This window comes from Salvelinus namaycush, unplaced genomic scaffold, assembly GCF_016432855.1.
Source record: "Salvelinus namaycush isolate Seneca unplaced genomic scaffold, SaNama_1.0 Scaffold5, whole genome shotgun sequence".
NCBI classification, from domain to species: domain Eukaryota; kingdom Metazoa; phylum Chordata; class Actinopteri; order Salmoniformes; family Salmonidae; genus Salvelinus; species Salvelinus namaycush.
In genome coordinates, this window is record NW_024061197.1 from 25243 (window position 1) to 43147 (window position 17905).

A 17905-nucleotide genomic window follows, 5' to 3' on the forward strand; every position below is an offset into this window, starting at 1 on the left:
TTGATAGATGTGGAGGGTTAACTCCTTTAGTTGTCTTGGTAGATGTGGAGGGTTAACTCCTTTAGTTGTCTTGATAGATGTGGAGGGTTAACTCCTTTAGTTGTCTTGGTAGATGTGGAGGGTTAACTCCTTTAGTTGTCTTGATAGATGTGGAGGGTTAACTCCTTTAGTTGTCTTGATAGATGTGGAGGGTTAACTCCTTTAGTTGTCTTGGTAGATGTGGAGGGTTAACTCCTTTAGTTGTCTTGATAGATGTGGAGGGTTAACTCCTCTAGTTGTCTTGATAGATGTGGAGGGTTAACTCCTTTAGTTGTCTTGATAGATGTGGAGGGTTAACTCCTCTAGTTGTCTTGATAGATGTGGAGGGTTAACTCCTTTAGTTGTCTTGATAGATGTGGAGGGTTAACTCCTTTAGTTGTCTTGATAGATGTGGAGGGTTAACACCTTTAGTTGTCTTGATAGATGTGGAGGGTTAACTCCTTTAGTTGTCTTGATAGATGTGGAGGGTTAACTCCTTTAGTTGTCTTGATAGATGTGGAGGGTTAACTCCTCTAGTTGTCTTGATAGATGTGGAGGGTTAACTCCTTTAGTTGTCTTGATAGATGTGGAGGGTTAACTCCTTTAGTTGTCTTGATAGATGTGGAGGGTTAACTCCTCTAGTTGTCTTGATAGATGTGGAGGGTTAACTCCTTTAGTTGTCTTGATAGATGTGGAGGGTTAACTCCTTTAGTTGTCTTGATAGATGTGGAGGGTTAACTCCTTTAGTTGTCTTGATAGATGTGGAGGGTTAACACCTTTAGTTGTCTTGATAGATGTGGAGGGTTAACTCCTTTAGTTGTCTTGATAGATGTGGAGGGTTAACACCTTTAGTTGTCTTGATAGATGCAGAGGGTTAACACATTTAGTTGTCTCTCCCTATTTGATTGTTAAACATTCCTTTATCTGTTTTCCCTGATTTTGTTTTCCTCCAACTTTGTGGTTTGCTTCCTGTCTTTCAGTTTGGTGTGGGTTTTTATTTTGTTTGCCTGTTCTTGGTAAATGTAGTGGGTCTCACGGTGGGTGTCTTGTAGGTCCCACTTGTTGTTGCTAGTCAACATTCAGAGGACACCCCCATGAGTGTCTTTCAGAACCCCTCCTAAAACCAGACCTGTTTCCTTTTTGTTGTCGTCAGTGACTCTTTGTTAGTTCCCCCTTCTGTCTGAGTGACATTCATTGTTTGCTTGCTGAGGAACGTAATAATGAACTGACTTGAACCAGGACTCATGTTCTATTACTGTCATCTGGCCAATTACCAACGTCCATAACAGCCCTACTCACCACAAGACAATGAATACACACACATACGTACATGCACACACACACACAGACAAACTCATACGTACATTCGCACACACACATCCCTAGTGTTTACCTTCCCGACAGCGAGTCCTCCGGCGACAGAGCAGATCACACCACACACCTTCACCACTAGGGTCTGTACAACACACAGGAAACACAAACACAGAGAGAGTGACCCCTGACCTATATATAATATCTTTGCCTCATTAGATACATCATTCCTACTGCCAACAACAACAACATTTAAAAGATGTCGGCTTAGATGTAATATTTGTCTCTGAGCAGCCAGGGATCAGTTTACCTTGAGTCTCACCACCCGGGGTATCTTCACTCCGTTCAGATAGCACTTTATCTGGGGTATACCACTTCCTGCTGCTCCTGGCTGAGCAGAGAGAGAGAGAGATGTTAGTTCCAGTCATAGAGATCAGACTACCACTTCCTGCTGCTCCTGGCTGAGGAGAGAGAGAGAGATGTTAGTTCCAGTCATAGAGATCAGACTACCACTTCCTGCTGCTCCTGGCTGAGGAGAGAGAGAGAGAGATGTTAGTTCCAGTCATAGAGATCAGACTACCACTTCCTGCTGCTCCTGGCTGAGCAGAGAGAGAGAGAGATGTTAGTTCCAGTCATAGAGATCAGACTACCACTTCCTGCTGCTCCTGGCTGAGCAGAGAGAGAGAGAGATGTTAGTTCCAGTCATAGAGATCAGAGTACCACTTCCTGCTGCTCCTGGCTGAGGAGAGAGAGAGAGAGATGTTAGTTCCAGTCATAGAGATCAGACTACCACTTCCTGCTGCTCCTGGCTGAGCAGAGAGAGAGAGAGATGTTAGTTCCAGTCATAGAGATCAGACTACCACTTCCTGCTGCTCCTGGCTGAGCAGAGAGAGAGAGAGATGTTAGTTCCAGTCATAGAGATCAGACTACCACTTCCTGCTGCTCCTGGCTGAGGAGAGAGAGAGAGAGATGTTAGTTCCAGTCATAGAGATCAGACTACCACTTCCTGCTGCTCCTGGCTGAGGAGAGAGAGAGAGATATGTTAGTTCCAGTCATAGAGATCAGACTACCACTTCCTGCTGCTCCTGGCTGAGGAGAGAGAGAGAGAGATGTTAGTTCCAGTCATAGAGATCAGACTACCACTTCCTGCTGCTCCTGGCTGAGGAGAGAGAGAGAGAGATATGTTAGTTCCAGTCAGAGATCAGACTGTAGTCTAACACGGTGGTTCAGACTGTAGTCTAACACGGTGGTCCACCACCCCACCTGCCAACAGACTGTAGTCTAACACGGTGGTCCACACAGCTTGTTATTAGACTATGATTAACCAATGGCTCAATTCAAGCCCCCACCTGCCCAGCAGTGTGCACTGATTTCATACCTGCGGGCACGCAACACACACACACACTTTGAACACTTACCTCAAAAGGCTACACACACACACACTCCCCGTCTCCCTCTTACCTCGAAGAACGCCACAATAATAGCGCCCACCATGACGAAGGCAGAGTTCAGCACAGCCCAGAGGATGAGAGAGATGGAGAGACCTCCCACCTCCGTAAACTTCTCGATGTCTGGGAGGGGGCAGAGGGTCAAGGACAGGTAACAAACAACCAATCACACGCCACAACGCTGCAAGGTCCAACCCTCCCCGACCAACCACAGAGCAGAACACTGGACCTCTATGGCTTTATGATCTTTTGTCTGAATGGCTACATATTTAAATTAGTGGGGATGATTGGCCGAAATCTGATCAATAAGGTTTTGATTTGATATATTAGGATCCCCATTAGCCCACGCAAATGGGGACAGCTAGTGTTACAAAATACTTCTACAAAATACTTCTACATACATGTAAAAACACGTAGTCTGTGTGCACATCTACCAGTTACACATACAGTCCATTCTTCCACATGTTGTTACATTACAGCTTTATTCTAAACTGGATAACATTTCCTTAATCTACAAACAACACCCCACAATGACAAAGCAGAAGCAGAGTTTTTGACATTTTTGCAAATGTCTTTCCATAAATATTCAGACCCTTTGGCAGCGATTACAGTCTAGAGTCTTCTTGGGTGTGAAGTTACAAGCTTGGCACACCTGTATTTGGGGAGTTTCTCCCATTCTTCTCTGCAGATCCTCTCAAGCTCTGTCAGGTTGGATGGGGAGTGTTGCTGCACAGCTATTTTCTGGTCTCTCCAGAGATGTAATTTTATTTAACTAGGCAAGTCAGTTAAGAACAAATTCTTATTCACAATGAAAGCCTCGGAACAGTGGGTTGTCAGCTCGGTGATTCGATTTAGCAACCTTTCGGTTACTGGCCCAACGCTCTAACCACTAGGCTACCTGCTGCCCCAAATCATGTCCAATAAATTGAATTGACCACAGGTGGACTCTAATCAAGTTGTAAAAACATCTCAAGGATGATCAATGGAAACAGGATGCACCTGAGCTCAATTTCGAGTTTCATAGCAAAGGGCAGAATACTTACGTAAATGAGGTATCTTTTTTTATATAGATTTGTAAAAGTTTCTAAAAAAAAGTTTTCAATTTGTAATTTCAGGGTATTATGTCTAGATGAGATTTGGGGGGGGGGGGGGGGGAATAAGGCTGTACCATAACTAAATGTAGAGTTCCATGCACTCATGGCTCTGTACAATACTGTATGTTTCCTTGAATTTGTTCTGGACCTGGGGACTGTGAAAAGACCCCTGGTGGCATGTCTGGTGGGGTAAGTGTGTGTGTCAGTGCTGTGTGTAACTTGACTATGCAAACACCTTGGAATTTACAACAAAATGTTTCTTATAAAAACAAGAAGTGACACAGTCAGTCTCTCCTCAACTCTTAGCCAAGACAGACTGGCATGCATAGTATTAATATTAGCCCTCTGGTTACAATGAAGAGCAAAACGTGCCGCTCTGTTCTGGGGAAGATGCAGCTTAACTAGGTCTTTCCTTGCAGCACTGGACCATATGACTGAACAATAATCAAGATAAGATAAAACCTAGAGACTATAGGACTTGCTTGTGTGGAGTGTGGAGTCAAAAAAAGCAGAGAATCTCTTTATTAGGGACAGACCTCTCCCCACCTTTACAATGATTGAATCTATATGTTTTGACCATGACAGTTTACATTCTAAGGTAACACCAAGTAATTTAGTCTCCTCAACTTGTTCAACAGCCACTACAACTAGCAACTACAGCAACTACAGCTAATGAAGTCACTGAAACCCTTAACGTATATGGTTGAATCATCAGCATACATGGACACAAATGCTGTGTTTAATGCCAGTGGCAGGTCATTGGTAAAAATAGAAAAGAGTAGAGGTCCTAGAGAGCTGCCCTGCGGTACACCACACTTTACATGTTTGACATTAGAGAAGCTTCCATTAAATATAACCCTCTGAGTTCTATTAGATAGATAGCTCTGAATCCATGATATGGCAGAGGTACACTTTACTTTCCTAAACTCATTTAGAGACAAATGTCAATGGCTGAACAAAGACAACTCTTAACTGGACCTGGTCTCTCTAGGGGCTACCTCCCACAATGCACCAATGTTCCAGCATACACGCCTGTACTTAGACCAATGCCAGTTTGGCAGAGAGAAAAGGGCGAAGTTGGGTGCCAAAAAATCCATCCAGAGCCCTGCTGTAAACAAACCCCTTATCTAGCTAGATGGAGCTCACGGAGGATATTTTCAAGAAAATCCAACATGATCTGGGATTTCAGAAACTAAAAATTGGACATGATTAACCTGTGGGTGAGTGAGAGGAAGGACACAGACACAGACCACCGATGTAGGATGGGACAACAGTGGAACACAGACCACCGCTGTAGGATGGGACAACAGTGGAACACAGACCACCGCTGTAGGATGGGACAACAGTGGAACAGACCACCGCTGTAGGATGGGACAACAGTGGTACACAGACCACCGCTGTAGGATGGGACAACAGTGGTACACAGACCACCGCTGTAGGATGGGACAACAGTGAAACACAGACCACCGCTGTAGGATGGGACAACAGTGGTACACAGACCACCGCTGTAGGATGGGACAACAGTGGAACACAGACCACCGCTGTAGGATGGGACAACAGTGGAACACAGACCACCGCTGTAGGATGGGACAACAGTGGTACATAGACCACCGCTGCAGGATGGGACAACAGTGGTACACAGACCACCGCTGTAGGATGGGACAACAGTGGTACACAGACCACCGCTGTAGGATGGGACAACAGTGGTACACAGACAATAGTTAACATGACATTTCAGAGTATGGAACACCTTCTGAAATGTGGGCCAGTGTGTGGAAGGATATGACCGTTCTGTGACTGGGCCAGTGTGTGGAAGGATATGACCGTTCTGTGACTGGGGGTCAGTGTGTGGAAGGATATGACCGTTCTGTGACTGGGGGTCAGTGTGTGGAAGGATATGACCGTTCTGTGACTGGGGGTCAGTGTGTGGAAGGATATGACCGTTCTGTGACTGGGGGTCAGTGTGTGGAAGGATATGACCGTTCTGTGACTGGGGGTCAGTGTGTGGAAGGATATGACCGTTCTGTGACTGGGGGTCAGTGTGTGGAAGGATATGACCGTTCTGTGACTGGGGGTCAGTGTGTGGAAGGATATGACAGTTCTGACATGTGGGTCAGTGTGTGGAAGGATATGACAGTTCTGAAATGTGGGTCAGTGAGCGGAAGGACATGACAGTTCTGAAATGTGGGTCAGTGAGCGGAAGGACATGACAGTTCTGAAATGTGGGTCAGTGAGCGGAAGGACATGACAGTTCTGAAATGTGGGTCAGTGAGCGGAAGGATACTCTGTTTGACAACGAAGTACTTGACCCCAGCCAGGTTTTCCACGGCGATATCGATGCAACAGGCTATGAGTCCAGTCAGGAAGCCAATCAGACCACAGATCACCCACCGACTGATCTCCAGACACTTGAACCCCTGAGGAGAGAGGGGGGGAGGGGGGGGGGCAGTGAGGAGAGAGAGGGGGGGGGGGGGGGGGGTCAGTGAGGAGAGAGAGGGGGGGGGGGGGGGGGGGTCAGTGAGGAGAGAGGGGGACAGTGAGGAGAGAGGGGGGGGGGGGACAGTGAGGAGAGAGGGGGACAGTGAGGAGAGAGAGGGGGGGGGGTCAGTGAGGAGAGAGGGGGGGGGGGGTCAGTGAGGAGAGAGGGGGACAGTGAGGAGAGAGGGGGGGGGGGGACAGTGAGGAGAGAGGGGGACAGTGAGGAGAGAGAGGGGGGGGGGTCAGTGAAGAGAGAGGGGGGGGGGGGTCAGTGAGGAGAGAGGGGGGGGGGTCAGTGAGGAGAGAGGGGGGGGGGGTCAGTGAGGAGAGGGGGGGGGGGGGCAGTGAGGAGAGAGGGGGGGGGGGGGACAGTGAGGAGAGAGGGGGGGGGGGGGACAGTGAGGAGAGAGGGGGACAGTGAGGAGAGAGAGGGGGGGGGGTCAGTGAGGAGAGAGGGGGGGGGGGTCAGTGAGGAGAGAGGGGGGGGGGGGTCAGTGAGGAGAGAGGGGGGGGGGGTCAGTGAGGAGAGAGGGGGGGGGTCAGTGAGGAGAGGGGGGGGGGGGGCAGTGAGGAGAGATGGGGAGGGGGCCAGTGTGTGTGTGTAGGGGGGGGTTCAGTGTGTGTGTGTGTGTATGGGGGGGTTCTCTACTTACTAAGAAGCTGTGTGTGTGTGTGTGTGTGCGTGTGTGTGTATAGGGGGGTTCTCTACTTACTAAGAAGCTGTGTGTGTGTGTGTGTGTGTGTGTGTGTGTGTGTGTGTGTGTGTGTGTGTATGGGGGGGGTTCTCCACTTACTAAGAAGCTGTGTGTGTGTGTGTGTGTGCGTGTGTGTGTGTGTATGGGGGGGGTTCTCTACTTACTAAGAAGCTGTGTGTGTGTGTGTGTGTGTGTGTGTGTGTGTGTGTGTGTGTGTGTAGGGGGGGGGGGGTCAGTGTGTGTAGGGGGGGTTCTCTACTTACTAAGAAGCTGTGTATGTATGTGTGTGTGTGTGTGTGTGTGTAGGGGGGGGGGGTTCAGTGTGTGTAGGGGGGGTTCTCTACTTACTAAGAAGCTGTGTATGTATGTGTGTGTGTAGGGGGGGGGGGGGGTCAGTGTGTGTAGGGGGGGGTTCTCTACTTACTAAGAAGCTGTGTATGTATGTGTGTGTGTGTGTGTGTGTGTGTGTGTGTAGGGGGGGGGGGGGTCAGTGTGTGTAGGGGGAGGTTCTCTACTTACTAAGAAGCTGTGTGTGTATGTATGTATGTGTGTGTGTGTGTGTGTGTAGGGGGGGGGGGGGTTCAGTGTGTGTAGGGGGGGGGGGGGTTCTCTACTTACTAAGAAGCTGTGTATGTATGTATGTATGTGTGTGTGTGTGTGTGTGTGTGTGTGTGTGTGTGTGTGTGTAGGGGGGGGGGTCAGTGTGTGTAGGGGGGGTTCTCTACTTACTAAGAAGCTGTGTATGTATGTGTGTGTGTGTGTGTGTGTGTGTAGGGGGGGGGGGGTCAGTGTGTGTAGGGGGGGTTCTCTACTTACTAAGAAGCTGTGTATGTATGTGTGTGTGTGTGTGTGTGTGTGTGTGTGTGTGTGTAGGGGGGGGGGTCAGTGTGTGTAGGGGGAGGTTCTCTACTTACTAAGAAGCTGTGTATGTATGTGTGTGTGTGTGTGTGTGTGTGTGTGTGTAGGGGGGGGGGGGTTCAGTGTGTGTAGGGGGGGGGGGGGTTCTCTACTTACTAAGAAGCTGTGTATGTATGTGTGTGTGTGTGTGTGTGTGTGTGTGTGTGTGTGTGTGTGTGTGTGTGTGTGTGTAGGGGGTCAGTGTGTGTAGGGGGGGTTCTCTACTTACTAAGAAGCTCATCCGTCTCTCCTCCTCCAGAAACAGCTGATTCTCACTGTTGTCATAGTCCAGACTCTGAAACACAAACGATTCACTTTCACACAATCCATACTGCTCATAGACACGTGGTGACCCTGAGAGGACTTTGGACTCTGGATAAAAGTACCAACTAAACAAAAAACAGCTTTCATGTAAATATAGCGCTCATGTTTTTGGAACAATTAATATGATAAAAATTGTGTTAAGTCATATTTATAAAACTTTGACTAGCTACGTTGAACACCATTCAGAGCAGGTCCAAGGGGTCTGGAGACAGCACACCCAAGGGTTTACCTCATATTTGAGTGACAGCAGCTTCTCGTTGTGAGGGATCTCCTTGGGACAGCCCCTCACTGAGTCCTGAAGGAGGGAAGGATGAATCGGTTAAGTATTAAAACAGGGCCAAGGGGGCATCTTCATCCCCTCTCCTTGTCTAGTCCCCTTCACATATTATCTGGAAGAACACAGGATAGGTGGAAGCAGAGCCATACAGGAAGGACATTAAGTTGGTCGTACTCCCTATACATGCAGACAAGTGGAGGAAGCCAAATTAGACTATTGAGACACAGCCCAAGTGTCCATGCATAATAACACCATTAATGATCATTACAGAACACCACCATTATGGATCATTACAGAACACCACTATAACGGATCATTACAGAACACCACCATAATGGATCATTACAGAACACCACCATAATGGATCATTACAGAACACCACCACCATTATGGATCATTACAGAACACCACCATTATGGATCATTACAGAACACCACCATTATGGATCATTACAGAACACCACCATTAAGGATCATTACAGAACACCACCATTATGGATCATTACAGAACACCACCATTATGGATCATTACAGAACACCACCACCATTATGGATCATTACAGAACACCACCACCATTATGGATCATTACAGAACACCGCCACCATTATGGATCATTACAGAACACCACCATTATGGATCATTACAGAACACCACCATTATGGATCATTACAGAACACCACCATAATGGATCATTACAGAACACCACCATTATGGATCATTACAGAATAACACCATTATGGATCATTACAGAACACCACCATTATGGATCATTACAGAATAACACCATAATGGATCATTACAGAACACCACCATAATGGATCATTACAGAACACCACCAGTAAGGATCATTACAGAATAACACCATTATGGATCATTGCAGAATAACACCATAATCATCAGATTCTTTCTGACCCTCAGGCTCACAACGCAAACAGGCAAATCCAAATCATCCTAACAGGAAAATCTATTCCCTGTATAGTGCACTACTGTAGACCCGTGTCCATAGTGCACTACTGTAGACCCGTGTCCATAGTGCACTACTGTAGACCCGTGTCCATAGTGCACTACTGTAGACCCGTGTCCATAGTGCAGTGACCAAAAGCAGTGGCCTATATATAGGGGATAATATGGTGTCATTTGCAGTGTTTTCCATTAGCGCCCGGCCATCGTATAAATCGGACGGTTACTTTTTCCACTTCCTAATAAAAACTAGGCTACTTTTCATTTAAAAAAGGACTCGTCGGGATTTTGGCTCCACTTCCCCAAGAGTCAGATGAACTCGTGGATACCATTTTTATGTCTCGGTGTCCAGTTTGAAGGAAGTTGCTAACTAGCATTAGCACAATGACTGGAAGTCTATGGTACCTACTAGCATGCTAGCAGTTACCATAGATTTCCAGGCATTGCGCTAATGCTAGTTAGCAACTTCTTTCAAACTGGACACAGAGACATAAAAATGGTATCCACGACTTCATCGGACTCTGGTGAAGTAGATAAAGGGCTTCCCAAAGTATCTCTTTAAACCGTTCAATACGCTAGTCCTTCGAGCCCTCTCCCGTTAGAATGAATGATATGCATCTCCTAGAGATCTATTGATAGGATAGGCGCCTGTCAGTCACAAAGCCAGCGATGACAGGGAAACGCAGTCTGCGGTCTGTCCCACCTTCCGGGTATAATTTGTGTGAGCTATGGTTGGTTACAGTCAAATGTCTTTACACTAAAGGGAGTGAGCATGTTGCTGGTGAATTTGCACGTCCCATGTAATGTGTTAACGATGAGTCTAAATCCTCCACTTAGCCTTAATTATTGTTTTCTGGCACATTCATTTATTTCCTTTTGCGAGTTTCACATAACCAGACATGCATAGTTGTAGGCTATTTACTATGCTTTGATCGACAGCTGAACAGCAAGTGTTGACTAGTTAATGAAAGGTTTTGAACTGACTGAATAAAGTTGATTTACTACATACCTTTGCCATTCATAAATCATACAAGGTGGATGGATATATGTCCATGGTACCGCATTGGGACAAATAAACCAAAGGATTTACCAGGTTTCCTTTCCTACCATGCCAGAGCTTTCCTACCATGTCAGAGCTTTCCTACCATGTCAGAGCTTTCCTACCATGTCAGAGCTTTCCTACCATGTCAGAGCTCTCCTACCATGTCAGAGCTTTCCTACCATGTCAGAGCTTTCCTACCATGTCAGAGCTCTCCTACCATGTCAGAGCTCTCCTACCATGTCAGAGCTCTCCTACCATGTCAGAGCTTTCCTACCATGTCAGAGCTCTCCTACCATGCCAGAGCTCTCCTACCATGTCAGAGCTTTCCTACCATGTCAGAGCTAATGAAGAGAGAGCCAATGGAAAAGCAAGTTTTGATCAAATCGTGGAAATAAAAGTGCTTCCTATTTTTTTTTAAGAAATGGAGTACGAGCTATGAAGAAAAAAAAAAAAAAAATGGGGTTTTGCTGCAGGTACAGCCAACTAGCGCGAAAATAATATTGTGATATCGTCAAAAGTAATATCCCATCAAATCCACCCGCCCCCCCATCAATAGAATTCACACGGTTTCAGTCATTTAAAATTGTAAAATTGCATCTCTACACAATATGACAACAACAATAAAATCAATCTGGGAGGTACACACGATAAAGTATCCAATCATTTCGCTGTGTATTTTAGAATCAAGGAATTAGAACGTACCAGTCCACTAAAATAGAGCTCCTTGGACAAAACATTTCAGAACCCAGGGGAGAAAGCTTCACTAGACCCCCCCTTGTAGACCTAATCTATGGTCATTCTGAGTTTTACTTCTCCTAGTGGGGGGGCAGAATGACCATAGATTACCAGAACAGGGCAGGATTGCCAAACACAGGAATAGCTTGAAGTGGAACTAAAACTGGGCATGGATTTTCCAAACTCGTGCTTTACAGAGCCCATGACTCAGACTGGCTGGCTGTTGGTTAGTCGTCTTGTTTACTGTCAGATCATTTTGCAATGGTTGAATCCAAATTCAGACTGCTAAATCAGGCTTCTAGGCCTGCTGCAGTGGATTACAGTCAGGCTTGTAGGCCTGCTGCAGTGGATTACAGTCAGGCTTGTAGGCCTGCTGCAGTGGATTACAGTCAGGCTTCTAGGCCTGCTGCAGTGGATTACAGTCAGGCTTGTAGGCCTGCTGCAGTGGATTACAGTCAGGCTTGTAGGCCTGCTGCAGTGGATTACAGTCAGGCTTGTAGGCCTGCTGCAGTGGATTACAGTCAGGCTCGTAGGCCTGCTGCAGAGGATTACAGTCAGGCTCGTAGGCCTGCTGCAGAGGATTACAGTCAGGCTCGTAGGCCTGCTGCAGAGGATTACAGTCAGGCTCGTAGACCTGCTGCAGAGGATTACAGTCAGGCTCGTAGACCTGCTGCAGAGGATTACAGTCAGGCTTCTAGGCCTGCTGCAGTGGATTACAGTTAGGCTTCTAGGCCTGCTGCAGTGGATTACAGTCAGGCTTGTAGGCCTGCTGCAGTGGATTACAGTCAGGCTTGTAGGCCTGCTGCAGTGGATTACAGTCAGGCTTGTAGGCCTGCTGCAGTGGATTACAGTCAGGCTTGTAGGCCTGCTGCAGTGGATTACAGTCAGGCTTGTAGGCCTGCTGCAGTGGATTACAGTCAGGCTTGTAGACCTGCTGCAGTGGATTACAGTCTGGCTTGTAGGCCTGCTGCAGTGGATTACAGTCTGGCTTGTAGGCCTGCTGCAGTGGATTACAGTCTGGCTTGTAGGCCTGCTGCAGTGGATTACAGTCAGGTTTGTAGACCTGCTGCAGTGGATTACAGTCAGGCTTGTAGGCCTGCTGCAGTGGATTACAGTCTGGCTTGTAGGCCTGCTGCAGTGGATTACAGTCAGGCTTGTAGGCCTGCTGCAGTGGATTACAGTCAGGCTTGTAGGCCTGCTGCAGTGGATTACAGTCAGGCTTCTAGACCTGCTGCAGTGGATTACAGTCAGGCTTGTAGGCCTGCTGCAGTGGATTACAGTCAGGCTTCTAGGCCTGCTGCAGTGGATTACAGTCAGGCTTGTAGACCTGCTGCAGTGGATTACAGTCTGGCTTGTAGGCCTGCTGCAGTGGATTACAGTCTGGCTTGTAGGCCTGCTGCAGTGGATTACAGTCTGGCTTGTAGGCCTGCTGCAGTGGAATACAGTCAGGCTTGTAGACCTGCTGCAGTAGATTACAGTCAGGCTTGTAGGCCTGCTGCAGTGGATTACAGTCTGGCTTGTAGGCCTGCTGCAGTGGATTACAGTCAGGCTTGTAGGCCTGCTGCAGTGGATTACAGTCAGGCTTGTAGGCCTGCTGCAGTGGATTACAGTCAGGCTTCTAGGCCTGCTGCAGTGGATTACAGTCAGGCTTGTAGGCCTGCTGCAGAGGATTACAGTCAGGCTTGTAGGCCTGCTGCAGAGGATTACAGTCAGGCTTGTAGGAAGTATTAAGACCACACAATTGTTCTATTTAGAGGCCGTGTTTATTAATAGACTAGCTAGATCCACAACTTGTTCCCCAGGTTTTAGTAGGCCTGAAACACTGTACTGGAATTAGACTGTCACACTCAGTTGATCTTCTGCAGATTATATATAAACTTCTTTAGGAAAACAGCCCTGATGTTGGAAACGACCAGCATTATGTTGTCATCCAGAGTCATGTATTTTCCAAGAAATGCCACACAATGTTATATATACAGCAGGTTTTGAAAAAAGACCAACGAGTTTGGTCTGCTTCGTGTTTTCATTTCGCCTGTGTTCGGTTCACAGTCACGGGACCCGGGTTCGTAACGGCTAAGCCTGTGTTCGGTTCACAGTCACGGGACCCGGGTTCGTAATGGCTAAGCCTGTGTTGGGTTCACAGTCACGGGACCCGTGTTCTTAACGGCTAAGCCTGTGTTGGGGTCACAGTCACGGGACCCGGGTTCGTAACGGCTAAGCCTGTGTTGGGGTCACAGTCACGGGACCCGGGTTCGTAACGGCTAAGCCTGTGTTGGGTTCACAGTCACTGGACCCGGGTTCGTTACGGCTAAGCCTGTGTTGGGTTCACAGTCACAGGACCCGGGTTCGTAGTGGCTAAGCCTGTGTTGGGTTGACAGTCACAGGACCCGGGTTCGTAGTGGCTAATCCTGTGTTGGGTTGACAGTCACAGGACCCGGGTTCGTAACGGCTAAGCCTGTGTTGGGTTGACAGTCACTGGACCCGGGTTCGTAACGGCTAAGCCTGTGTTGGGTTGACAGTCACAGGACCCGGGTTCGTAACGGCTAAGCCTGTGTTGGGTTCACAGTCACGGGACCCGGGTTCGTAACGGCTAAGCCTGTGTTGGGTTCACAGTCACGGGACCCGGGTTCGTAACGGCTAAGCCTGTGTTGGGGTCACAGTCACGGGACCCGGGTTCGTAACGGCTAAGCCTGTGTTGGGGTCACAGTCACGGGACCCGGGTTCTTAACGGCTAAGCCTGTGTTGGGTTCACAGTCACGGGACCCGGGTTCTTAACGGCTAAGCCTGTGTTGGGTTCACAGTCTCGGGACCCAGGTTCGTAACGGCTAAGCCTGTGTTGGGTTCACAGTCACTGGACCCGGGTTCGTAACGGCTAAGCCTGTGTTGGGTTCACAGTCACTGGACCCGGGTTCGTAACGGCTAAGCCTGTGTTGGGTTCACAGTCACAGGACCCGGGTTACCCAGAAACTTACCCAGAAAAACACACAGCTGTAATTGTTGCCAAAGGTGATTCTAACAAGTACTGACTCAGAGGTGTGAATAGTTAAGTAAATGAGATATTTCTGTATTTCATTTTCAATAAAGTCTAAAAAACATGTTTTCACTGTCATTACAGGGTACTGTGTGCAATCTAAAACATGTTGACTTCAGGCTGTAAACACAACAAAATGTCAAGGGGTATGAATACTTCCTGAAGGCACTATGTGTACCTTTATTTAGAAATACTCGCACTCACAACGCAGCCAGTTTGGTCAGCGTGTAACACGGAACCCAAACCGACTGCGGGCGTGCGTCATTGTGCGCTATCGTGCATAAATGTATTTTGCCCCCCCACACCAAACGCGATCACGACACGCAGGTTAAAATATCAAAACAAACTCTGAACCAATGACATTAATTTGGGGACAGGTCGAAAAGCATTAAACATGTATGGCAATTTTGCTAGTTAGCTTGCACTTGCTAGCTAATTTGTCCTATTTAGCTAGCTTGCTGTTGCTAGATAATTTGTCCTGGGATATGAACATTGAGTTGCTATTTTACCTGAAATGCACAAGGGCCTCTACTCCGACAATTAATCCACACATAAAACGGCAAACCGAATCGTTTCTAGTCATCTCTCCTCCTTCCAAGCACTTTCATATTTGAACTTATATGGTGATCGGCATCTAAACTTTCATAGTATTACCACGACGATCGGCAAAACAGTTCGTCTTTCAATCACCCACGTGGGTATAACCAATGAGGAGATGGCACATGGGTACCTGCGTCTATAAACCAATGAGGAGATGGGAGAGGCAGGACTTTCAGCGCAATCTGCGTCACAAATAGAAAGGAGTTATATTTTAGCCCTTGGCAACGCAGACACTCGTTGGCGCGAGCAGTGTAGCTGCAGTAATAGAATAACATGGATTTCTACATTTATTTTGCGACGCTCGCGCACGCGACGTGTCCGGTCTGGTCAGCGTGTTAGACTGCTGCTGCAGCCAGTTTGGTCAGCATGTTAGACTGCTGCAGCCAGTTTGGTCAGCATGTTAGACTGCTGCTGCAGCCAGTTTGGTCAGCATGTTAGACTGCTGCTGCAGCCAGTTTGGTCAGCATGTTAGACTGCAGCAGCAGCCAGTTTGGTCAGCATGTTAGACTGCTGCAGCCAGTTTGGTCAGCATGTTAGACTGCAGCAGCCAGTTTGGTCAGCGTGTTAGACTGCTGCAGCAGCCAGTTTGGTCAGCATGTTAGGCTGCAGCAGCCAGTTTGGTCAGCGTGTTAGACTGCAGCAGCCAGTTTGGTCAGCGTGTTAGACTGCAGCAGCAGCCAGTTTGGTCAGCATGTTAGACTGCAGCAGCAGCCAGTTTGGTCAGCATGTTAGACTGCAGCAGCAGCCAGTTTGGTCAGCATGTTAGACTGCAGCAGCAGCCAGTTTGGTCAGCATGTTAGACTGCAGCAGCAGCCAGTTTGGTCAGCATGTAAGACTGCAGCAGCAGCCAGTTTGGTCAGCATGTTAGACTGCAGCAGCAGCCAGTTTGGTCAGCGTGTTAGACTGCTGCAGCAGCCAGTTTGGTCAGCATGTTAGACTGCAGCAGCAGCCAGTTTGGTCAGCATGTTAGACTGCTGCTGCAGCCAGTTTGGTCAGCGTGTTAGACTGCTGCAGCCAGTTTGATCAGCGTGTTAGACTGCAGCAGCCAGTTTGGTCAGCATGTTAGACTGCAGCAGCAGCCAGTTTGGTCAGCGTGTTAGACTGCAGCAGCAGCCAGTTTGGTCAGCGTGTTAGACTGCAGCAGCAGCCAGTTTGATCAGCGTGTTAGACTGCAGCAGCAGCCAGTTTGGTCAGCGTGTTAGACTGCTGCAGCCAGTTTGGTCAGCGTGTTAGACTGCAGCAGCAGCCAGTTTGGTCAGCGTGTTAGACTGCTGCAGCAGCCAGTTTGGTCAGCATGTTAGACTGCTGCAGCAGCCAGTTTGGTCAGCGTGTTAGACTGCAGCAGCAGCCAGTTTGGTCAGCGTGTTAGACTGCTGCAGCAGCCAGTTTGGTCAGCGTGTTAGACTGCTGCAGCCAGTTTGGTCAGCGTGTTAGACTGCTGCAGCCAGTTTGGTCAGCATGTTAGACTGCAGCAGCAGCCAGTTTGGTCAGCGTGTTAGACTGCTGCAGCAGCCAGTTTGGTCAGCGTGTTAGACTGCAGCAGCAGCCAGTTTGGTCAGCGTGTTAGACTGCAGCAGCAGCCAGTTTGGTCAGCGTGTTAGACTGCAGCAGCAGCCAGTTTGGTCAGCGTGTTAGACTGCTGCAGCCAGTTTGGTCAGCGTGTTAGACTGCTGCAGCCAGTTTGGTCAGCGTGTTAGACTGCTGCAGCCAGTTTGGTCAGCGTGTTAGACTGCTGCAGCCAGTTTGGTCAGCGTGTTAGACTGCTGCAGCCAGTTTGGTCAGCGTGTTAGACTGCTGCAGCCAGTTTGGTCAGCGTGTTAGACTGCTGCAGCCAGTTTGGTCAGCGTGTTAGACTGCTGCAGCCAGTTTGGTCAGCGTGTTAGACTGCAGCAGCAGCCAGTTTGGTCAGCGTGTTAGACTGCTGCAGCCAGTTTGGTCAGCGTGTTAGACTGCAGCAGCAGCCAGTTTGGTCAGCATGTTAGACTGCTGCAGCAGCCAGTTTGGTCAGCGTGTTAGACTGCTGCAGCCAGTTTGGTCAGCGTGTTAGACTGCAGCAGCAGCCAGTTTGGTCAGCGTGTTAGACTGCTGCAGCCAGTTTGGTCAGCGTGTTAGACTGCTGCAGCAGCCAGTTTGGTCAGCGTGTTAGACTGCTGCAGCAGCCAGTTTGGTCAGCGTGTTAGACTGCTGCAGCCAGTTTGGTCAGCGTGTTAGACTGCTGTGGACGGATGAGATGTCACATTGATAGAAAGCTGAACGTTACCTCGTCTGACGTCATATCCTCCTCCAGATCCACCGTGCTCAGTCTGCCTATGTGAAACATACCACCGTCCCCGGACAACTATGGACCAAACACATTACACATTACAGAGAATTAGAAAGATCTGTCTATGTTTCTTCAATGTAAACATGTAGGCCTAGTTAACATTTAGTATCACTAAATTAACATGTGTAATGTCTGTGGAAAAAAGTACGGTTGAAGTCGAAAGTTTACATACACTTAGGTTGGAGTCATTAAAACTCGTTTTTCAACCACTTGTTAACAAACGATAGTATTGTCAAGTCGGTTTGGACATCTACTTTGTGCATGACACAAGTTATTTTTTCAACAATTGTTTACAGACAGATTATTTCACTGTATCACAATTCCAGTGGGTCAGAAGTACATACACTAAGTTGACTGTGACTTTAAACAGCTTGGAAAATTCCAGAAAATTATGTCATGGCTTTAGAAACTTCTGATAGGCTAATTGTCATAGTTTGAGTCAATTGGAGGTATACCTGTGGATGTATTTCAAGGCCTACCTTCAAACTCAGTGCCTCTTTGCTAGACATCATGGGGAAATCAAAAGAAATCAGCCAAGACCTCTGAAAAAAAATTGTGGACCTCCACAAGTCTGGTTCATCCTTAGGAGCAATTTCCAAACGCCTGAAGGTACCACGTTCATCTGTACAAACAATAGTACGCAAGTATATACACCATGGGACCACGCAGCCG

At 48.0% G+C, this 17905-nt stretch overlaps 1 protein-coding gene across 1 annotated transcript in view; it reads right to left on the reverse strand.

Moving 5' to 3' along the window:
* Window positions 1-17905, reverse strand: part of LOC120041667 (H(+)/Cl(-) exchange transporter 7-like) — a gene marked incomplete at its 3' end in the record, with an annotated part of 47501 nt that overhangs the window by 23815 nt on the left and 5781 nt on the right. Inside the window, exons 2-8 of the mRNA XM_038986532.1 lie at window positions 17171-17248; window positions 8495-8560; window positions 8171-8236; window positions 6156-6288; window positions 2791-2900; window positions 1640-1720; window positions 1412-1474 (exon numbers count right to left, since the gene is read on the reverse strand). Coding sequence (XP_038842460.1) covers window positions 1412-1474; window positions 1640-1720; window positions 2791-2900; window positions 6156-6288; window positions 8171-8236; window positions 8495-8560; window positions 17171-17248 — 597 coding nt within the window. The remainder of the gene's footprint in view (window positions 1-1411; window positions 1475-1639; window positions 1721-2790; window positions 2901-6155; window positions 6289-8170; window positions 8237-8494; window positions 8561-17170; window positions 17249-17905) is intronic.